The sequence below is a fragment of the Sceloporus undulatus genome, chromosome 6 (assembly GCF_019175285.1).
Source record: "Sceloporus undulatus isolate JIND9_A2432 ecotype Alabama chromosome 6, SceUnd_v1.1, whole genome shotgun sequence".
NCBI lineage: Eukaryota > Metazoa > Chordata > Lepidosauria > Squamata > Phrynosomatidae > Sceloporus > Sceloporus undulatus.
Window position 1 is genome coordinate 70283839 of NC_056527.1, and position 25067 is coordinate 70308905.

Below are 25067 nucleotides of genomic sequence, written 5' to 3' on the forward strand. Positions count from 1 at the left end.
ATAATAAAACAATTACAAAAATTACTTTACAGCCAATTAGAAACATTATATTCAAACATATCATATAAATTCATGAGTACATACAAATGTTAAGGATAAAACTTTGAGCCATGTTTCTGGAAGGATTTAGGACTACACTAAATATATGAATTTAACAAAAATAATTGATTATTCACTATCAAAATAACTGCGAGGAGGTTATATGATAGTTACCCTTCTAAATTTGGCAAGTAATTTATTCATATGGATCTACATGGTCGATTGATTTCTAGAAACAAAATCATTTTAAAGATCTTTATTGAGCATTAAAAACACATACATACATATATATACAAATACATATAGCAATACATAAAATGGATGACATATACAACATTACATCTTAAACAAGTATGTTAACTACAGTCTGCACTCCGTGTACAATACTCTGATCTAAGAAAAAGAAAGACAAGATTATACAAAACTTCCAAGAGAAAGATGGGACACGATTATGCCAGATTATAGACCTTAATACAGTTAAATCTAAACAAATAGGATTAATCCCTGCACGAATTAGATATACTCTGGAAAAAAGAAAAAAGGATATATATCAAATATATCCAATATTATGTTTTTGCTTCTGTGCTTAAATTTTTACCCTTCCCGCTGAGATAAACCAAGATTCACATCTACCAAATAAAATTAGGGGATAGGCCTTCATTATTAATAAACAAGACAAACGGATGCCACACTTTCTTTGTTACTTCCCAGTCAAGGTGTTTCATGTAACATGTGAGCTTCTCCAATTCCATATAGTCCAGTAACTTCAAAGACCACTCTTTCCACGTAGGCTGCCCTGACCCTTTCCAGCAAGAAGCATACACCGATCTGGCCGCTGAAATCATATAAAACAACAGTTTTCCGTGCATGTTCTCAAGTTTAGTATCCATGACCATATTCAACAAAAACATTTTCGGATCAAACGGGAACTTATAATTAAGAATCAATTGCATCTTCTGATGGATCATTTTCCAATATTTCTTGGCATACTGGCAATGCCACCACATATGTACCAGAGAACCTGGGGAATTACCACATTTCCAACAATCTGAGTTTTGGTTTTTATAGATTTTTGAGAGCTTTAAAGGAGTTAGGTGCCACCTATTCTGCATCTTATAATAATTCTCTCTAATTGCTACACAGGCAGTATATTTCATTCGCAATCGCCAGTTTTTTCCCCATTGTTCTAGGGGTAGATTTTCCCCAAAGTCTTGTGCCCATTTTATCATTGACGGCTTAATCAGCTCGTCATGCATTTGAAGATTTAACAGATATTTATAAAGTTTAGAAAGCCCGCCTACACTTTTTCCGAAAATTATTTTATCAAATTCAGATAAAGCTGGGTTAACACCGATGGTCTTATTATCCAATAAAAATCTCTCCTTAATTTTTCTATATAAGAACTAGTTCAATGTTATTCCTTCTTTGGCCAATTCATCCGTGGTTTTAATAGAAAGTACATTAGTTCTTTTATCTCTTACAAGTAAATCACCATAAGTTAACCACCGACCTGGGATAATACTGTCATTTCTATGGAACGCCTCATTGACTGAGGTCCATAGTGGAAGCCTGGGGTATATCAATTTTTTGAACTTAGTCCAAGTTTTATAGAGGGCTTTTCTAACAAAGTGCAGAGTAAAAGCGTTATTAGCCTTGATCTTGTCATAAAATAGATATGCATGTGTCCCAAACACATTGCCAGACATTTCCAAATTCAACAGAGATTTATCTTCCAACTTAAACCATTGTATTAACCAGTCAAAACAACAAGCAAAAAAATAATTTAAATCAGGGAGTCCTAAGCCTCCATTCCTCACATCGTCCTGCATTATCCGGAAACGAACTCTAGGTTTCTTTCCTCCCCACAAAAACTTGTTAATATCTCGATTCCACATTACAAATGGTGCTTCATTGGTTAAAATTGGGATAGTTTGAAACAAGAAACTCATTCTAGGCAAAACTAACATTTTTATGGCTGCCACTTTACCCATCCAAGATAAGCCTATTTTATTCCAGCGAGCTAGATCTGCTTTAATTTTAGGCCAAATTTTACAATAATTATTCTTGTACAATTCCAAATTTTTTGCTGAGAGCCAGACCCCCAGATATTTAACTGTATTAACAATTTTATATCCCAAACTTTCTTGCAAAGTATTCTTCTCCGTAATGGATAAATTCATTACTAACAAAGCTGTTTTCTCCTTATTTAACACCAGACCCAAGACATTACCAAATTGTTTCAACCCCTTATTAACCCCAAAAATATCTTCAATGGGGTGGGATAAAGATAAGACTAAATCATCAGCATACGCGTGCAATTTCATCTCATCCCCTTTGTTTTTAATTCCTCTAATCATAACATTTTGCCAAATATCATCATTAAAAATTTCCAGTAACAAAATAAACAATAGTGGGAATAATGGACATCCCTGTCTGGTTCCCTTGAACACCTCGATAGGTTTAGATCTTACTCCATTAATAATCAAGGCAGCTGATTGCTTGTCATAAATTTGGCCTATCCAACATTCAAATCTATTCCCAATTCCAATTCTTTTACACGCTTCTTTCAAAAATTTCCAATTGACCCAATCGAAAGCTTTTTCGAAATCAATAAAAATTAGGGCCAATTGCAGGTCGCTATGTTTTTCATGGTATTCAATCAGATCTAACATATATCGCACATTATTTTTTAAATGTCGACCAGGCAGAAAGCCAGACTGATCTGGATGAATATATTCCTTCAGGATAGATTTAAGTCGTTTTGCTAAAACTGCTGCGAAAATCTTATAATTGGCATTAAGTAATGCAATGGGGTGGAAATTCTTAGGCTCCAGAATATCACTATCACTTTTAGGGATTAGAACTGTATTTGACTCTCTCCAGGAGTCAGGCATCTTCCCCTTCTCTACATGATTTAGAACTTTAACAAATGGGTTTAGCATCCGTGAGGACCCACAGCTTTCCCCGATTTGGCATCCAGTATAGCATCATAAACTTCCTGAACTGAGAAATCTTTGTTAATTAGCTCAGCCTGTTGTTGTGTAATCTTCCGAATACATCTCATATCTAGATATTGTTTAATCAGATCTACTGATACCGAGTCAGGTTTAAATAAATTAGTACAGAACTTAATAAAGGCGTTTTCAATCTCTTTCTGTTTATAAAAAACTATTTCATTATATTTGATTTTCAAAATATTTCTCTTCCTCTGCTCAACTCTGAGTTTATACGCAAGAAATTTGCCCGGCTTGTTTGCAGAGGAAAAAATTTTTTGCCTAGCAAATTTCAATTTCTTATTTACCTGATCAGTTAACAGCAATGAAATTTGTTTTTGGATAATTTTCAGTACTTCTAGGATTTTAGCATTACCACTATCAAGGAGTAATTCTCTGTCTTTATTTTTTAATTGTAATTGCAAATCCAGTACGGTTTTATCCCTCTTTTTTTTCTTCTCAGCTCCTTTTTTAATTAAAAAAACCACACAACACAGCCTTTGAAGCATCTCAAACAATGTCCATAGGAACCTCATCTTTAGTATTTTCTTTAAAATAATTAGTCAGAACCTCTTTGGCTTCAAGCCTTATTTCTTCATCATTTAACAATGTTTCGTTAAGTTTCCAGTTATAGTTACAAGTACCCAATTTTAACACCATAGTTACTGGTTTATGATCCAATGCAAAATTAGAGATCATTTCTATATCCAACACATTAGAACAAAATTTAGACGAGATCAGGAACATATCTAATCTAGCCCAAGATTTTTGAGCAGCAGAAAAAAAAAAAAGAAAAATCCCTAGTACTAGGGTTCTTTAATCTCCAAATATCACTTAAAGAACAAAATTCAATTAGGTCAAAAAAACTTTTGGGGAGTCTACCCTGTTTGGGTTTAATTGTTCTTGGGGAAGACCTATCTTGCAACAGCATCCAGACACCATTCCAGTCTCCCATAAATACTGCAGCATCAAAAGATACATCTTTAATCCTATGCAGGAGTTTCTGATAGAAACCCTCTTTATTATCATTGGGGGCATAAACTCCTAAAATTAGAGTTTTTTGATCTCTAACCTTAACTATTACCCCCACGTAATGCCCATTGACATCATTTAATATTTCTGCTGCTTCCAATTTATGATTAATGTATATCACTACCCCTTTCTTACGCTTATTATTTGCTGAAACAAAATGTTGTCCAAATTTAATATTTTTAAGATAGTGTATGTCGTCCCTTTTAACATGTGTTTCTTGAAGACACAAAACATCACATTTCAACCTTGCTAAGTAATGAAAAATTCTATTCTGCTTACCATTTCTGTTTATACCTTTTACATTCCATGATACAAACTTAATTTTCTGTTCCATGGGAAGAAACCCAGTCCTTAAGAGTTCCAGTGGATGGTGAAAACAATTCTATATTTCCCCTATGTGGATCTGTGGATTCAGGGATAACTTCATCACCGGGTCGCATCACATTTTCATTTTCAATTTTTCTAGGTAGATCCACGTCACTTTCGCCTTCCTCCAAACTAAGAGAAGATTCTCCTTCTACACCCGATGTAGAAGGAATCATGTCTTTGACATCTCCCGACGCCATAGCTCCACCAGAAGTCCCCGGCTGTATCTTGCATCTTGGAAACCGCAGATTGTATTCTCCAGACACAGATTTACCAATTTCCTCAGATGAAGTGCCTGGAGGGTTTCTGGAAGGGCCCTTCTTCTGGGATTTAAAGAGAGAGTGCATTAAAGCTTTGGCGTCTTCAATAGATCTAACTTCATATCTTTTTTTCTTGTACCAGAAGGACAGACCCTCTGGAAATAGCCACCGATATAATGTTAATTTTTCTAAGATGTGATGTCAAAAAATAATATTCCTTCCACGTTTGCAAAATTTTTGACAGGACATCTTTAAAAATTTGCAGAGGTTGGTCATCAGTAATCAGGTTATTCTCATTATTTTTCTTCAATAATAGATCTCTAGAGTATTTCCTCAAAAAAATAATGACGACGTCTCTTGGCAATTTTTTCTGCTTAGCTGCTAAAGAGTTCAGTCTGAAAATATGATCTATGCCCAAAGAAAACAACTGTGCATCACATTGAAGAAACTCTGCCAGTTTCGGTACAAAGAACTCCATTAAATTCTCTCCCTCTTCTTCTTTCAGCCCCCTGATTTTCATGGATTTTTCTCTGGCCTTACATTCCCATTTCAAGCTTTCCTCCAATTGTTGTTTTTGTGTAAGGGAGATTTCTACTATTGTTTCCTCATGGAATTTGTAGTTTGCTTCTACAGAGTCCAATTTATTCTTGATTTTAGACAATTCAGCAACTGGCTTATCCATTGATTTTCTCATCTCTCTGAGATCAGACCTTATTTCAGCTCTAATTTCATCTTTAAAAAATGACAGGTCCATTGAGAGGCTAGAAACCTTTTCACCCAAGTCTGTTATCATTTATTTCAACTCTTCCATCATGATTTGGTTAGGATAATTACCTTCTCCTAGGTATTGAGATTGCTCAAATGAAGGTCTTCTTCCTTGTATCACAGTCAGAGGTTTTCCCACTTGGGCTTTCTTTTTGGAATCCATAAATTCACCAAAAGAGAAACTTGTCTTTTCACCACTTAAGCCAATAAATTAAAGTAGATCCTTATGGAATACTTGCCTCAGTATATCTAGGTCACAGATAAAACACGAATCAGTCTGCAGCTGAACCAGCTTATAGCTTAGTTTAAGGCAATCTTAGCAATGATTGTGTACAGCTGATCAGGGTCCTTGCCTTTACCTCTGAGTAAGCACACACAACTCAGGTAGTTGGAGAATATCCACTTCAGAAATAAAGAGAAAAATTATAAATTATAAAAAATTGATCTCTATACAATGAGATAACAAACAGTCTCTAGCACAAGTAGTGGACTGTTGTTGAGCAAAATTGTTATTGTTATTTTCTTTCATGTCTCTGAAGCAACTTTTATTGTCCACTTTTAAAGGTGCCACTTTTTACAATTTTCAGGAAAGCTTGATGGTATTAATGTCTTCTGCACACCATCTTCCTCCTTGCTTTTCTTCTATCAAGCAACAAATACAATAACAATAACCCTAAAAAATTGCTGGCGTTTCTTCACGCATAACGTGCAGCAAAAACGCGGCCGCGGCAGCTCTTCAGACCTGGGACATGGGAAAGGAGCCTAGATGGAATACGACCCTCGGTCCCTTTTGTCCCCCTCAGGTCTTTGGCAGAGTTCCGTCTGACTTTCCCTTACCCGGGAAGGATTCGGCCGGCTCAGCCGACCCTGACACCGCGTCTTGCAGACCGCTCCCTTGAGAGCTACTTCAAAGGACGTCTTATCGATCCGCCATTGCATACGGAAGTTCGAAACAAAATCATTTTAAATAAAAAATTATGACTGTAGTAGATAAAAAAGATGAGGGCATTTATTATATAGTAATTTACTGCATCTGTTTTAAAAAGTTTTTACGACAAATAATAGCAGCTGCAAAAGATTTAGCAACTTTGATAGTTACATATTCACTTCAGTCTGCAAGAAGATAGTCAACATAAAATTTCTCCTGCCTCCAGGAAACTGTGGAATAAACGGGGTTATAAACATAGTATGCTGTTCCAAATTAAGGGAGCAACAAAGGAGAATATGACTAATTGATTCTATTTCTTCAGAGCCACAAGGGCAAAGCCAGCATTGGTATGGTATCTTTTTTAAATCTGCCTTCCAATATGGCAGACAGGAGGATATTTAATCTTGTAAGCATAAAGGCCCTTCTTAACTTGGGAGTGTTCAAGTAATCAAAGTATTATGTTCTTTTTCTCTCCATAGAGCATCCCTGTCTTCGGTTTGAACTTGGCTTTAATTTATTAGATTTTTTGATACAGGTCTCTTGTTTTTCCCTTTTTGTTGTTTTCTTCTGTTTCTCTGCTTTGATCATTGTAGTATCATCATCATTTTATTTACACTCTTTGACTAAAATATCTCAAAGTTATAGAAATATTAACCAATAAAAACATTCTTACAAAAACTAGCAAATCTAAATAAAATCAGATTAAAACACAAGTGTGTATTTAAACATGGAACATTGCATACCAACATAGAGGAAGCGATCTTTTAACATCTCGTTTCCATCTCTTAGCCATAATTCTGATCCTTGATAATTTGTTCACGTGTAGTAATAACAACAGCACAAAATCGAGCCATGTTCTCAGTACTTTGTAGGTCATTGTAGTACCCTTATCCCTGCATGTCAGATGTTGGACAGTTGTGTTCATACTTATAGCTTTGTTCCTATCTTTCAAAGTGATGCTTTTGCTTTTCTTCTTTCTTTTATTGCATGAAGTGTTTCATCTGTCATCCATTGTTTCTTATATTTCTTTTTTAGCCTCTGTTAGTGTTTTCTGGCATTCATCTTTAATTATGTCTATGACTTTTGTCCACAGTTCTTCTATCGATTATACACAATAGTTCAAATCTGTTTCTTACATTGTCTTTGAATTCAGCTGAAATGTTATTCAGGTCATATTTTGGTATAATGATGTTTTTTGCTTTCTTCTTCAACTTAACTCTGATTTATGTTATGAGTAGTTTGTGGTCTGTGCCACAATTAGCTCCTGATCTGGTTTTGGCCACAAGGATAGATTATACAAAACAAAAAAGAAAGGGTGGTCTAGGGTCCAAATTTGAAATTATATTAATATACATGTAATTAAGGAATGGATCTTATTAGAAGATAAAAGATTGCTACAAGTAGAAGGGTTTAATTTGTAATTTGGGTGGCACACATTCCTCTTCCATAGTAAACTCAATTCAAATAAAGAGTGTTTTTGAATCATTATATTAGATGATTCTATAAAATATCAGGAACAATTATATCTGAAGATATCAATATGAGTTTCAATACATGCTCTTTAACATTTGTATGAAGCCGCTGGGTGAGATCATCCAGAGACATAGGGAGCGGTGTTATCAGTACGCTGATGACACCTAAATTTATTTCTCTATGTCTCCAATTCTTGCAGTGACTAAGGATGTCATCTCTCCTCTGGATGCCTGTCTTGGGTCGGTAATGGACTGGATGAGGGAAAACAAACTCAGGCTGAATCCAGAGAAAACAGAGGTACTCGCAATAGGCACCTTAAGTCCAGGAGTGGAGATTTGTCAACCAGTCCTGGATGGGATCACATTTCCCCTAAAGGATGAAGTTCGCAGTTTGGGAGTATTCCTGGATCTGTCTCTGCAGTTGTCCTCTCGAATAGATGCAACAGCCAGGAGTGCTTGGTATCAGCTTCGGTTGATACGTCAACTGCATCCCTACCTGGACCGAAAAGACCTTGAAGCAGTGGTACTTGCACTGGTAATCTCGTTTAGATTTCTGTAATGCGCTCTACTTGGGGCTACCCTTGTACCAAGTTCGGAAGCTTCAATTGATCCAAAATGCGGCAGCCAGATTGGTCACCAGCACATCTAGGTTTGACCATATAACACAAGTGTTAATAAATTGGGTGCTCTAGAAATCCTCTCTAAGAAAGAGGGGTCCAAGGGGGCTCGACAGAGGGCTCGAATACACATCCAAGTGCTGGAAACAGAGTAATTCCAGGGGTTCGGAGGGAACCCGGGACGAAAAGTGAGGAGTGCAGAGCCTGCAGAGCAATCCACGCCCAGCTGATCTTTAGCGGAAAGCCTTAGGCTCTCTGCAAAGAGGTGACCACCACTTTTTTTTTTTAAAAAAGGAAAGAACAACGGGATTTTGAACTTTATTAAGGTACTGACTAAACAACTACTAATTATTTTTTGAGTGATTCCAGGCAGTTACAACACATACCATCTTTGTTAACGGATAATGGTGTTGAGCTTTTTTTTCCTGTAAAATTTTTATGGGTGCAAGCAGTTGATTTTGGTAAAAAATTATAAAAGACTTTACGGACACCCTTGATTCATTTTGGAGTATATTATAATATTTAATTTTTGAGAAGGACTTTGAGAAGACAGCAGGATGTACGGCAATAATTTAAATAATTGCATACACGGACTCAATTAAATATAGATAATGAATTAGACTCAGATAATTGTCTCACGAAACCCGGACTTCTTATCGGATTACTTACAGCTATGGTGATTGAATTGTCCTTGGAAGCCCATTTGTTTTGACTTGGGAGGGAGAGGAGGTGAGCTTGGTCGGGAAAGGAGGAGTGAAGACTCCAGGGATAGAAGGGCTGAGGAAGTGATGCGACGGAGCTACGAGGATGGGCGGAGTTGGAGGACTGTGCTGAAGGATTGTGATGGAGGCAAAAGGAGACAAGAGGAACCAGGAAGTGTGGGAGATATAGGTCTAATAGGAGGAATTTCTGGCATAAGAGACGAGGCAGCGAGTACGGGTGGAGTTGGAGGACTGTGACAAAGGATTGTGATGGAGGCAAGAGGAGACAAGAGGAACCAGGAAGTGTGGGAGAGATAGCATTATTAAGACTATTAGGAGGAGTTCCCGGCAGAAGTGAAGACGCGACGAAGACGGGCAGAGTCGGAGGTATTTGGTGGAAGATAGAACAAGAAGTAGAAGGAAGGACAATATAAAGAGAAAGATTTGATGGATTGAAACTGTGATGCTATACGACGAGAGTGGACGATTATATTGGAAGTTGTGACGGTACTAATAACAAGTAAAAAAAGAAAAAGAAAAGAAAAGGGGGGTGTTGAGATTTTGGAGGGAAAGAGTCATTTGAAGAGATTTACAGTCTAAAGAGGAACTGGGGATTGCTAGTTAATATTGGGAATATTTTAAAAATTGATTTATAGATTATTAATTCTTTAACATATTGTCATTATTTTTGATAGTGATTATAAGAGGTGTATAAAGAAAGAAATTTGAAATATTAATATATTGAGACTAAAATAGAGTGATTGTACTATTTTGAAAACTTAGTTTAGGGGGAAATAGAACTATATTCATATTCATAAATATAGACAGACAAATGGAAGAATAGAAAATAAATTTAGTAAGTAAGGAATAGGAATACTGTATATCTGTCTTAAATTGTTTGTGAATTTCTATTGAAATTATTAGATATTTCAAAAGTGGGAAAACTTTACATAAGTGGCATGAAGATAATGAATACAAGGACACAGACCAAGAAAGCAAATACGCAAAATTTGCAGAATATACAGAATATAGATCAAAGAAGACTTTCACTGGATAAAAGCAAGACTACAAATATGAATGAATTGTTATTGGAGAAAATAGAAAATTTGTCTATAAATATGACCAATCTGTCTAAAGACTTGAATAAAGAATTGAACAGTTTCAAGAGAGAAATTAAACAAGAAATTAGAGAATATCTGAGGGAAATAACTCAAACAGTGGAAAAATTGACACAAGAGACACAAAGAGTTAAACAAAGAGTGGAAATTTTGGAAATTAAGAATGAGAAAGTAGAGAATGAAATGATAAAAATTTTGACAAAAGAAGAGCAAGAATTAGATGAAAAAGCAATTGCTGAATTAAAATCAAAGGAAAAATCAGTCAGAATCAGGGGCATCCTGGAAGAAAAGGATCAAGATCTCTATGGTAAATTGATAGAAGAAATAGCATTATTTTTTTTTAAAGAGACCCAGAATCTTTTGAATTTGAAATAGACAAATTGTTTCATGTTAATTCTTTAATAGCAAAACAAAAAGGACTGCCTCGTGATGTATTAGGTTTTTTTGGAAGAAAATCAGTAAGAGATATATTTTTTCTACATAACAATACTCCATTTTCTTTTAAAAATCAAGAATTGAAGGTCCTAAAAGACATCCCGGGAAGAATCCTGAGGAAATGAAGAGAGTATTCTAGTCTTACCACCTTCCTGAGAGATGTAAAAGCCACATACAGATGGGAACTCCCAGAGGGATTAACCTTCTGGTGGAGGAAGAAAATAGTTAGGATTTTGACACCGGAACAGGCAAAAAAATTTTTGAAACAGGTTAAAAGACAACACCTGACAGCACAGGAGGAAGAAAGAGATGATGAACTAAACAAACAGGAAGATGGAGAGGAAGAAGAAGAAGATCTACTGAATTTGCAAGATACCCCAATGCTGGAGCTAGAATACGATGAACAAGATTTGATACAGGAGGAAATTAGAATAAGGAGAGAAGAAAAAGAAGGAGAAGAGATATGAATCTGAATATGCAAAATATCTAAGCTGTGTAGAATATAATTATTTACTCTGATTTTGAGGACCTTCATGAAAAAAATCTATTAAATTTTAAATTTTACCTCGTTTCAGTAAAATTGTATAAGAATTTGACAAACTGACGAATTCGTTTTCTTTTTACTGTTATTTGAGAGATAGAATTTAACGACCATGGCGAATAATTTAAAATTTCTAACTTGGAACGTCCAGGGCTTAAATACACCACAGAAAAGGAGAAAGATTTTTCACTATCTGCAAAAATTAAAGTTAGACATAATCTGTCTACAAGAGATAAGAATAAAAGAAAAAGATAAAAAACATCTAAGATGTAACAAATTAGGACAAATGTTCTCGGCAAATTCAAAATATAAGAAAAGGGGAGTAGTAATATATGTAAATTCAACATATGAGGCAAAGGAAATTTACAATGACAACGAGGGTAATTACGAAATAATTGAACTAACGTATAGAGATGAGAAGGAGAAGAAATTGGTAAGAGTAGATGTATATGGACCCCTAGAAAATAAAAACAAATTCTATCGTAAACTAAAACAAAAATTAATTCAGATAGACAATGACTCAATAATTTTACTTGGAGATTGGAATGGTGTAATAGACCCAAAGTTAGACAGATTTTCGGAAAAAAAGAAAAAGAAAAAGATTTGAAAAAATATCCAAAAGATGCAAACATTATGAAAGAAATTAAATATTTGCAAAAATAAATGTCGGTGTTATTGGTGGAAGAGACGGAAAAGAAATTGAAGTTCTTAAAACAAAAATATTTTGAAACAGCAAATAAACCTGGTAAACTATTGGCATATAAAAAAAAAGAACAATTTCAGTGATTAAAGAGGGAGAGAAAACAATTACAAATCAAAATAAGATGAAAAAAACTATATTAGACTATTTTGCGGAATTATTTAAACACCCAAAGGTAGACCTGTTAGAAATTAATAAATATCTGGAATCTCAAAATATTGTGAAGTTTACGGAAAAACAGAAAGAAATATTGAATAATCCAGTTTTTTTACACGAACTGATGGAGGTAATAAAAAGAAGTAAGTTAGGGAAAACTCCAGGCCCGGACGGCTTCACGAACAAATATTATAAAAAATGTCAGGAATATATTAAAGAACCGTTGTTAGACATATTAAATGGAATCATGAAGGGTAAGGTACCACAAACATGGACCCAAATGGATATAAGTTTGATCCCGAAAGAAGGAAAGGATTTGACACTGGTGAAAAATTATAGGCCGATTACATTACTAAACACTGATTATGAACTATTTGTAGCAATTTTGGCCAAGAGACTAAAAAGAGTATTAAATAATTGGATTTAAAAAGACCAATCCGGCTTCCTACCAAACAGAATGATTAAAAATAATATAAAAAATTAATTAATTTAATTGAGATCCATGAGAAGAAATTGGCACTTATATTTATTGATGTAGAAAAAGCATTTGACAACATATATTGGCAATTTTTGATTGAACTACTGAAAAAATTGGATGTGGGCTTAGTATTTCAAAATTGGATTGAAGGAATTTATGAAAAACAGGAAGCAAGAATATGGGTAAATGGAGAAAGAATGAATATATGTATGGTAAATAGAGGAGTGAGACAAGGCTGTCCACTCTCTCAGCTTCTTTTTATTGTAGTGTTAGAATTATTACTTAATGATATTTGAGAAAATCAACAGATACAGGGTTTCAAATTGAGGAAAGAAGAATATAAGGTAAGAGAATATGCGGACGACTTGGTATTAACAATTGCAAATCCAATAGAAAATAAGGAATTAATATTAGACACATTTGAAAAGTTTGGTAGGATTGCCAAGTATAAAATAAATAAAGAAAAAACAGCAATGTTAATGATGAATATGACAAAAGAAGAAATTAATAAAGTAACAGAGAACATGGGTTTCCAAAACAAAAAATTGGTGAAATATTTGGGTATCAACATTACTACAAAAAATAAAGATCTTTTTGAAAATAATTATGGGAAAATTTGGAAAAATATGAAAAAGGATTTGATGAAATGGAAAAACCTAAAAATCTCATGGATGGGTAAGATAGCTCTTATAAAGATGACAGTTCTCACAAAAATGATCTTTTTCTTTCAAAGCCTCCCTATTATAATTAATGAAATACCATTTAGACAGTGGGAAAGAGATATATCCAAATTCATATGGAATGGGGAAAAGCCCAGAATAAAAATGAAAATATTATACGATTCGGTTGATAGAGGGGGATTAGCATTACCTAACCTTAAATGGTATTATCAAGCTTGCGTTCTTGACTGGATTTTATATTGGATAAGACTGGAAAATAAAAGAAATTTGAATCTGGAAAAATTTGAATTAAAATTTGGCTTGCATGGATACCTATTTTACGATAAACTAAAAGTAGACAGTAATTTTAACAATCATATCATTAGAAAATCGCTGTTAAGGGTATGGTTAAAATATAAGAAAAAATTGTGTCCCAGAATCCCACTGTGGACATCATCAGATGAAGCCATGTTTGGAAGAGAACAATATAAAAAGGAGGGTTCGGTGACATATAATGATATTATGAAACAGATTGGTGGCAAAAGAGTAATGAAATCACAAGAGGATTTATATTCAGAGGGAATTTATAGTAACTGGTTCGCCTACAGACAAATTTGAGAACGTTTTTTGTTTGATATGAGAGAAGGAGGAATAGGGGAATCGAAATTAAAGATAATTAAACATCCACAGAAACAAATTTCAAATTTATATAAATTAATATCAGAGTATGAATTGGAATCCGAAACGGTGAAGGAATTTATTATAAAATGGGCTAAAGACATAAATGAATCAATACAATTAGATCAATGGGAGAAGCTTTGGAAGGGAAAAATCAAACAAATTATTAGTGTGGATTTAAAGGAAAACATATACAAGTCCATGTTTAGATGGTACCTTACCCCATACAGGTTATCTAAAATGTTCCCAAAAAAAAAAAAAAACACCTTTGTTGGAAATGTAATAAAGATGTAGGAAGTTACCTACATATGTGGTGGAACTGCCCTATTGCAAGGAAATTTTGGAAAATCATACATACAGAAATGGGAAAAAAAATTGGATTGAAGGGAAGACCGACTGTTAAATTCTATCTCTTAAATATGATGGAAGATTTAAAGTATGAAAAAAATATGAAAAAGTTCTATTGCTTGCTTTGGTCATGGCAAGGAAGATTTTTGCTAAGAATTGGAAAAAAGAAGTCTGCCCAGGAATTGAGAAATGGAGATGGAAGATGTTAGATATCTATGAGATGGAAAAATTGACACATCTGGTAAAGGATAGACCTTTGGAAGAATTTTACGAAGAATGGAAATTTGGAAAATATATTTGAGTAATTTAAAGGAAGATAAGATGTATACTATCATAGAGGGTCAATAGGATAAAACTGAAATTTAGGTGATAGAGATAAATATATGTCTGTGTCGTTTTTGTAAATCTTGTTACTTCTTTTGTCCTATAATAATAATTTCTGATCATTTTACAGTTATAAATAAGGGGGTGATATCAATTGCATGCATATAAATGTAGATAGAAGGAATATATTCAGAGCTTATAAGCTTCTGTTAAAACAGGGAAAAGTAATAGTCGTTAATATGGATGGTTATGAATAATATATTTACTCAAGATGACTTGAAGAAATCAACAGAAGTTATATGATTACAGTACTTAGAATTCAGTGGGAAAATAATGGTGAATGTTAGAAACTAGTCAGTAACCAAGGAAGTCATGAAGGATGAATAAAACGCTGTTTATAATTTTTATATTTTATATATTGGATTATATTGTATTTAAGGGATTTTGTAAATGTATTTCTTGTGTTTTTTTATATATTCAATAAAATTTAAAATAAATAAATAAATAAATAACACAAGTGTTAAAATCTCTTCACTGGCTGCCAATTAGCTTCCAGGTGCAATACAAGGTTTTGGTTATCACCTTTAAAGGGCTACATGGCTCGGGCCCGAGGTACTTGCAGGGACACCTCTCCCTACACAATTCGCCCCGCAATATCAGAACATCAGGGAAATACTTATTGGAACATCATAATACTAAGTTAATGACAACCTCCTATAGGAGGTTTACAGCTGCGGTTACAAGATTATGGAATAGCCTACCAGAAGAGATCTGTCTCATCAATACTTTAGAGGCCTTTAAGAAGGCACTCAAAACGAATTTCTTCTGGTGGGCTTATCCATCGGACTCCATATAAAAGCTTATGATGATGTTCCACTCTCGACTATGATTATTGGCGGCCGATGAACTGTTTTTAGAGAACTAATAGGAATGTGGTAAATTCAGTATTAGTGCTTTATCAATTGTATTTGCATTATTGTATTATTTTATTGATGTAATCCCGCCTTGATCCTTGGGAGAGATGGGAAATATAAATAAACTGTATTATTATTATTTATTATTATTTCATAAAAAGAGTCCCTATATAAAGGCAACTGGCTCACATACAAATGTTTATTAAATAATACACTCAAGGTGCATCAAATGAAACTCAGAGAAGAATTAGAATAAGAGGTAATACCATGTCATTGGTTTCTGTACTGGCAATTAGTAGAGGGTTTCAAAAGGGATGTTAAATTAAGAGGAATGCAAGACCAAAATCAAGACATGGATAAGATTTTAGAAGTAGAAAATTAATTAATATTAAGCAATTAATATCTAAATGATAAAGTATACTATTGCAGTCAGAACTTGAACAGGAAATAGTGAAGGAAAATATAAGTTGGGCAAAAAATTTAGGACATCATATACAATTACAGTTGTCCCTCCATATTCACCCCCGTGAATATGGAAAAACCGCAAATAACAAAAACACTGTTTTTACCTGAGAGGACACCTCTCTAGGAATCCATAGGTCCTCCAGTGCAACTCTGTGGTCAATGTCCAACATACACTGACCATAGAATGGCATTGGAGTAGCTACAAATGGTCTTTCAGTGCAACTTTTAGTTAAAGTTGACCACAAAGTTGCACTGGAGGACCTAGACAGTCCTAGAGAGAACATATTAATGAAATCTGTGAATAATCAAATCCACAAATATCAAAGCCGCAAATATGGAGGGATGTAGAACAGTGGTATAAATCTTGGAATAAAAATTTAAAATTTACAAGCTGCAATGACTTGAAAGAAAATTACTAAAAAATATTTTACAGATCATTTGACCCGGGCAAAATTGGAAAAAAATTATCCAAATACAAAAGATAATTCTTGGAAATGTGTGAATAAAAACACTATGTTTTATCATACAAGGTGGAAATGCCCCAAAACAATTGAATTTTGCAGAAATATTAATTCTAAAATCATAGATATATTGAAAATAAAAATTGAATGTCTACTGTAGCTATACTTGTTGAATATGCTAGATTCTTTAGAGAAAGAAACAGAAAAGAAATGGGAAAGAGTCTTGTTGTATATGATCACAACAGCCAAGATAATATTTGCTAGAAAATTGAAAGCTGAAGAAATAAGCACAATTGATTAATAGAAACTTAAGTTAACAGAAATGGCAGAAATTGATACATTCATTGTTTTGATCAAACACAAAAAAATAGAACGTTTAAAAGAAAAATGGCAGTATATGTTACCACTATGGGAAAAGAAATGGGGAAAATTATCGATAATAAGCTTTGGAGATAAAAAGTAATTATAAGGATGAGAGAATAGAGAAATTTAGCACTAATAGGTAGTGAGAGGAAGTAATAATTCAACAAAAGGGAAAAATGGTAAGTTGAAGATGTAACAGGATAATTGAATATTAGAAAATGAAATAGTAAATTTATGGAACAATGAGTAATTCAGAATATTTGTAGATAGAAATAGGAAATAGAAATTAAAAATAGAATGTATAAATACTTTGGAAAATAGGAGGGTAAGGTAATATGTAATAACAGCCCAGCAACGACAGGAACAGGATGCATTTTAATATATAGGGTGTGTAAAGTTCATATGGAATGTGGGTTAAACTTTTGGAATGAATTAGAATTTAACTATGTGTAATATCCTTTCCCCTTTGTTTGTTGTTTTCTGAAATTTGTTTGGTGTTATTGTTTTAGTTTATTTACTGTATTTTCATTTTGTTTAGTTAAATTTATAGGAACTGACTCCACTCCTTAGACAGGAAAGACTTAGGGAACTGGGAATGTTTGGCCTGGAAAAGCGCCTGTTAAGGGGTGATATGATAGCCTTGTTTAAGTATTTGAAGCGGTGTCATATTGAAGATGAAGCAAGCTTGTTTTCTGCTGCTAGAATACAGAACAATGGATGCAAGTTACAGGGAAAGTTATTCTAGCTCAACATTAGGAGGAACTTCCTATTAGTGAGAGCTGTTCGACAGTGGAACACACTCCCTTGGATAGTGATGGAATCTCCTTCTTTGAAGGTCTTTAAACAGAGGCTGTATGGCCGTCTGTCAGAGATGCTTTGATTGTGAGTTCTTGCATGGCAGGTTGGACTAGATGGCATCCAGTTCTATGATTCTACGATTCTATTAACTTAATATAACCTTGGATAATGGGTGAGAAAGGATAAGAAGGTTTGGTATGCTGAATAAACGTATGAGTAAGTTAAGAAATAGAGGATTGGAAGTAAGAAGAATGAAGAAGGATTTGGAGAAAATGGAAGATAAGAAATGAATATAAAGAAAAGTAGAATGAAGAAAGGGGAATGAAAAGAAGGAAAGAAAATAGGAAGGAGAAAAGAAAAGAGGTTTATTGGGAGAAGGGAGGAAAAGGAAAGCATACATTAAATAGAGTGGGGAAAGGGGGTGGGGTACTTGTAATATATGATATTACAATGTATTGAAGACTAATGTGTGTGATGTTTATTGTAAGATGTTGTTGGTTTGTATGTAATTTTTTTCTCAATAAAAAATTTAAAAATAAAATAAAAAAAGAAGCCAAGCCCAATTGTCCACTGTCAGTAACCTTCAGCATAAGACGTGAACTTGTCTCTTCTGCAAAGAGCTATACAGCATTACAGAGCAGCATTCTTTTATCAGGTACCAGGCCACTGGGTAAAACTACAGAGGTCTTCTGACAAATTGAGACAACAGTGAATCATTTGTCCCTCAAAGATATGAAACTGAAATTGGCTTCCGAGGAGGATGGGACACATAAAAGAATGCTGACTGCATCAATAGGAGTATAGTGTCTAGATAAAGGGATGTAATACCTCTGTTCTGCTCTGGTCAGGCCCCACCTGGAATATTGTGTCCAGTTCTGGGCAACACAATTTAAAAAGGATGTTGAGAAACTGGAGTGTGTCCAAAGGAGGGCGAATAAAACGGTGAAGGGTCTGGAAACCATGTCCTATGAGGAACGACTTAGGGAGCTGGGGATGTTTAGCCTGGAGAAGAGAAGGTTAAGAGGTGATGCCCACCCCTCCCTCCTTCCAACTGTCACCTTCTGGCCTTAGAGGGAGTGAAAGGACAGGCCCAATGCGATCAGGCCTGGCCTCGATTAATAAAAAGAGCCCTCCTTCCAGTCTATCTGCCTTGGTCCAGGCCTCAGAGGGAGAGAATGGTGGACCTGATCCCTCCCGCCCCCCCCCCCATTCCTTTCTCCTTTTGTGTCCATGTCTTTTTAGATCGGGGGTTCCCAACCTGGGGGTCAGGACCCCTTTGGGGGTCACGTGAGACCCTTTCTGGGGGTCACCAGGTTGAGAATCCCCCCGCCTCCCCTTCTCCCTGCGGGTGCCAGCGCTGGAGCAGGCACCGTGCGGGGAAAAGGGGAAGGGGAAGGGGCTCCCTCCTCTTTCCCTTCTCCTCGCGTGTGCCGGCGCTGGGACAGGCATACACAAGGAGGAAGGGAATGGAAGAGGGGGTCCCTTCTCCTCTCTGTTCCTTCCCGCGGGTGGAAGCACCCTCGGGGAGAAAGGGATGGGAGGGTCCCTCCTCCTCTCCCTTCATTCCCACGGGTGCAAGCACACATGGGGAGGAAGGGATGGGGGTCCCTCCTCCTCTCCCTTCCTTCCAGTGGGTGCAAGCACCCATGGGGAGGAAGGGAATGGAAGCGGCGGTCCCTCCTCCTCTCCCTTCCTTCCCATGGGTGCAAGCTCCCACGGGGAGGAAGGGACAGGCGGGTCCCTCCTCCTCTCCCTTCCTTCCCACGGGTGCAAGCACCCACAGGGAGGAAGAGATGGGGGGTCCCTCCTCCTCTCCCTTCCTTTCCACAGGTGCAAGCACCCACCGGGAGGAAGGGACGTGCGGGCCGCCTCCTCCTCTTCTCCTCGGGGCTGCCAGGCAACCTCGGGGAGAAGGGGACAGGACTGCAAGTCCCAGCGGCCTTTGCGACCAGACGTCCCGCCCCTTTTCTTTCAGCGGCATCCATAATTTTTTGGGAGGCCGGGAAGGGGTGGGACTTCCAGCCTCAAAGCCCACTTTGGCTTGTAGACGGCCGAAAGTCCTGCCCCTTCGCGGCCTCCCAACCAATCAAGAAGGTTCCCCAAAGGGGGTTGAGGCCCAACAAAGGTTGGGAACCGCTGTTTTAGATTGTAAGCCTGAGGGCAGGGAACCATCTGTTATCCACTCTGTTGTAAGCCGCCCGGATTCCCAGTGATTGGGCGGCATATAAATAAATAAATATTATTATTATTATTATTATTTTTATTATTATTATTATTATTATTTTATTAGATAGCCCTGTTTAAATACTTGAAGGAATGTCACATGGAGGAGGGAGCTAGCTTGTTTTCTGCTGCTCCAGAGAGTACGTCCCAGAGCAATGGATGCAAGTTACAGGAAAAGAGATTCCACCTCAACATTAGGAGGATCTTCCTGACAGTAAGGGCTGTTCGACAGTGGAACAAACTCCCTTGGAGTGTAGTGGAGTCTCCTTCCCTCGAGGTCTTTAAACAGAGGCTGGATGGCCATCTGTCGGGGATGCTTTGATTGAAATTTCCTGCATGGCAGGGATTGGACTGGATGACCCTTGTGGTCTCTTCCAACTCTATGATTCTATGATTCTATCAGGTTGAGAAAGGGAACATCATTTACTGGTTTAAACTATGTATTTTAACTTATATTTTAATATTAGTAATTATTTTTAACTATTGTAGTTAACATTTTTACTTCTGTCTTTTTAAATTTTTCTGTCTTTTTCAATTATTGTAACCTGCCTTGAATCCCACTGTGGGAGAAAGGTGGCATATAAATCCTTGAAATAAATAAAATTTTAAAAATCATGAGGGAAGTGTATACTCAATGAAATAACAGTGCTTGAAATTTGCTAGTATTTAGTGTCAGGCTTTGAAAAAGCAAGGAGGAAGTGGGTTAGATGTAAGTAGTGATTTGACAAACCAATGTTTTTCTTCTCGTTCATTGAGAACTTGAGAATTTTTAAAGAAAATATTCATTTCACAAGTCCCACTTTCAAAAGGTTATTTTGTCTCTCCCTGTCCACAGCTAGAGAAATATTTTCCCCAAATTTCTCGAATGACAATAAAAGACAAGTCTAACATTTACGCTAATTACTTTGCATTTCAAAGTCAATTACCATGTCAAAAGGAAGTTTGGCAGATGTTTAAAGAACATTCCTTTGCTTGAAAAAACCTTAAGGCACACACACAAAAGGAAGAAAAACCCAAACTCAACAAATAAACTGTGATTGAAGCCCCAAAAAGAAATGGTAGAGGTAGGAGGACCCTCAAGGACCATCCAGTCCAACCTCCTTCTGTTATGTAGTAATACATAGGAGTACATATGATCCGAGAGGACAACTCTACCATTTCTTGTTGGGACTTCAATCACAGTTTATTTGTTGAGATTGGGTTTTTTCCCCTTTTGTGTGTGTGCCTTAAGGTTTTTTCAAGCAAAGGAATGTTCTTTAACCATCTGCCAAATTTCCTTTTGTCACTCCCTTCATCTTTTCTGTGAGAATTTGAATGGCAGAGCATGATGTAAAGGGGAGAAGGTCTGAAAGTATCCACCACCACCTACACACAAAATGCTCCCTCCTTTTGTTCTCTTTTGTCTTTCAAAGCTAAGCTGTGGGCAAAGATGGGGGGACATCACCCTAACAAAGGAAATAGCCTCTGGTAAAAGCCAGTATGAATGGTAGCTTTTCTTACATAAAATACCCAAATCCTGGCCATCAAATTGTCAGCTGAAAGTCTCTTCACTTCATTTGGAAATGATTAAAAATAAAAATTCTTACTCATTCATCAAGAAGTGCTCAGAATTTCTTCTTTTTAAAATGCTTTCTAAATTTTCGAATAATAGAAATTTCTACTGTTTTTCTAGTTTTGACGAATATTCTTTACATCACTAGATGTAACCTTAATGGCAAACTAATTTGAATATCTAAAATCCAATTCTGAGTGTTCTTTTAATGTAAACCTTCTGGGCTATGAAGACCTTTCAATTACTTACATCGTGTCTTTTTTCTTCTCTTTACAGCATACTGTTTGCAGATATTGTTGGTTTTACCAGCTTGGCATCCCAATGTACAGCTCAAGAACTAGTGAAGCTTTTGAATGAACTCTTTGGGAAGTTTGATGAATTAGCAACTGTAAGCATTTTCTGCCTTTTAAATTTAATTTACATTTAATTTAAATTGATTTGTGAATTATTATCCATTGTGGTCATGGGGGAAGGATTATGTAAAGCTGAGATACGAAAAAGACTAGTTGCTAATCCTTTTGCTATTATGAACTACATAAATCATCACACATTCCTAAAGCTTCTATTAAATGAATGATTATATCAACTTTAAGCTATCGTGGGAGATGTAAAAATTAAATTGTAAGAAACAGAAACCAGAGACTGCATGTAAAAATAATTCAATGTCATCTCTTTTATGGTCTGTTGAGTATGTTTACACAATGCAGTAACTTAAATACTGTTTTAAAATAATGCATAAAAGTATAGTATTTTATATATTCTGTGGGTACTAGAAAGAACATAGAAGATCACTACAGTGATGAGCAGATTTGCCTAGTCCTGCTTTGTTATTAGATTCTACTCTGTTTTTCTTTCATGAAGAAAGGCAAACATTGTACTGTTGATCAAAAGTCTTGTGTGTGCATGCACGCACGTGCACACTCAGACATTATTCACTACATATTTTCTTCCTGTAGGCTACATCTGCACTGCAGAAATAACCTTATTTGACACTACTTTAATTGTCATGGCTCAATACTATGGCATTCTGAGAACTGTAGTTTGTGATGGCACCAGAGCACCAGTGTGGATTTCTGCATTGTGTAAGTGCTTATAGGAAAATCAAAGGTAGGGGCGAGAAGGACAGATTTAATGTGGAAAGAGAAGAAACAGAAGAAGAGAAATTGTGGCAAACATAAACTAAAGACAGCATGAGATTTTGTAGACAGTCATCTGATAAATCTTTTGGAAGAGTAACACAATTAGAGGAAAAAACACACTCCCCTCAGGAATCCGAAATGCTGAGAAACAAAACAAAACAAAACAAAACAAAACAAAAAAACCAGCCCCTTTTACAGGATTTAAAAACTCCCAAGCTCCAATGGGGCAGGAAGGGAAAGAGGAACAGAAATTAAGGGGAAACAAATGTACTGTGTGGAAATGAAGAAAAGATTCATGCAAGTTATGAAAGAGGAAATGATAAAAAATTTGTAGAATTCAAACAAATGTTGGAGAGAGAGAAAAAATATGAAAAAGGAGAGGGGGAAAAAGAGGGAAGATCTGATCAAGGCAATAGAGAAAGAGAGAGAAATTATGACAAATAAATTTAAACAACAAATGGAACTTGAAAGGAAAAGTTCAGATGAAAAATATATGAATATGCAAAAAAATATTCAAAAAATTCAAAAGAACGTTCAAACATTACCATTGGACAACAAACCACACAAAACTACTGAAGAAACACATTAGAGGGAAATTCAAGGAAATAAAAATAAGCTTACTGAGATGGATAGGAGGCTTATATACTTGTAGGATTATCAGAGAAGATCAAATTTTGTTGTCAAAACATGCCAGAAGCTGGGGAAGGAGATAGGAGAGTTGATTTGAAAACTGAAAAATTAAGATGACCACAACAAATCTGCCCAACCCTAAACTGGACTGAACCTGATTTGGAATGTGTTCATTGTATTGCATCGGGGAGTTTAGCAGACACTAATCCTCTTTTGCATTAGCCCCCACAGACTGAGGCCTACCATCTGCAACAGAACAATACACATGCAAATCACTCCTGCATTCCCAGGCTCACACAGTATATATATATACCCAACTTTTTCCAGACAAGCATTCTCTGAAGATGCCAGCCACAGATGCTGGCGAAACATCAGGAAGAAACTCATCTAGAACATGGCCACATAGCCCAGAAAACCCACAAAAAACTATTTCCAATATCTATTTACTTCTGACAGAATCCAAGGATTCTAACAGTCTGCCCCCCCCCCAAAAAAATCACCCTATTAACAAATAAAACATATCAGTAAACATTAAACATGTAGAAATGTAAAGATTAATCACATGGTAGAGCAGGTTTCTTTGGATATTATTGATGGGATTTAGCTACCAGCTGAGGGGCATTAACATCATGGTGATGGACCCATTCATCATGGTCTTGTGAAAAGTGTTTCCAACTAATCAAATATTGTATTTAACCCCTATGAACTCAAGAGTCTAAAATTTTGGCGACTTCAAAATGTTGTTCTCCCTCAATCATCATGGGCAGGGGTGGATGATAATCAGTTTTTCATCACAAGGTTTTCCAGTCTGGTTTTAGCAGGCTGAAGTGGAAAACAGGATGTAAATGTCTATAAGACTTAGGTCAGTGATGGCGAACCTATGGCACGCGTGCCAGAGGTGGCTCTCAGAGCCCCTCTCTGTGGGCACATGTGCCGTCGCCCCAGCACAGAGTTTGCCAGAGTTTGTTATTAGAAAGCCAGAGGGACATGGCACTTTGCAATAAATAAGTGGGTTTTGGGTTGCAGTTTGGGCACTCGGCCTCGAAAAGGTTCACCATCACTGACTTAGGTAAATCAAGTTCAACAGTTACATCATTTATCAATCTCTTGACCTCAAAAGGCCCAATATATTTTGGTCCCAATTTTTTAGAATGATGGGGAGTTTTTAAGTGCTTTGTAGACAAGTTCACTTTGTCTCCAGGTTTAATATCCCACCCTTCACATCTCTTTGATACCCAACCATGAAATAACGAGACCAGACACATAAATTGGATGAATAAAGGGCCATTTATTTGACCTATAATCTATTTAAAGCTAAGCACTTGAACTTTAACCTTAACTTCAAACTGAGCAAATTGATTAAAATGAAAAGCCTGGTGTGGGTCCAGCTGAAGCCAGGTGTCAATCCTAGACTTCCTCTTCAGCCTTCCCTTTGGGCACAAACACCGAACCCCGATGTAAATCCGATGATTCGGATTGCATCCTCAGTCCAGTTCTAGGAAGGTACTCTCCCCCAAACCCCCACGAATTTGTAAGGTTAAGCAAAAGCCCCATGTCTACCCCAAAGGCAGGTTCTCTTACAACTCCACACCCCTTAATATGTTAAGCTCATCAAGAGCCTAACCTTTCACCACAAAGGGGTGCCAATGGTGCATAACAAACAGTTTTTTAACCCCATATGGGCCAGTGAAACCTATTTAACAGCCACCCAAAGCCAATCACCAGTCCCAGCACACAGTATGGGGTAGGCAAAAAATCCCGGGAAAAGGGGAGAAAATTCCTACCCGGCCCCGAAGCGACCAACAAAGTTCATACTGCATTTAGGGTGGGAGGGTGGGCTGCTTCATGGAAAAGAGGCAGGATGGGGGGGGGTGCACTGTCCTTATATACTGGCTCCGCCTCCCATCAGATG

General features: G+C 36.3%; 1 protein-coding gene across 1 annotated transcript in view; it reads left to right on the forward strand.

Moving 5' to 3' along the window:
* Positions 1 to 25067, forward strand: part of LOC121933610 (adenylate cyclase type 1-like) — a 278499-nt gene that overhangs the window by 40964 nt on the left and 212468 nt on the right. The window contains exon 5 of the mRNA XM_042473590.1: positions 21663 to 21774. Coding sequence (XP_042329524.1) covers positions 21663 to 21774 — 112 coding nt within the window. The remainder of the gene's footprint in view (positions 1 to 21662; positions 21775 to 25067) is intronic.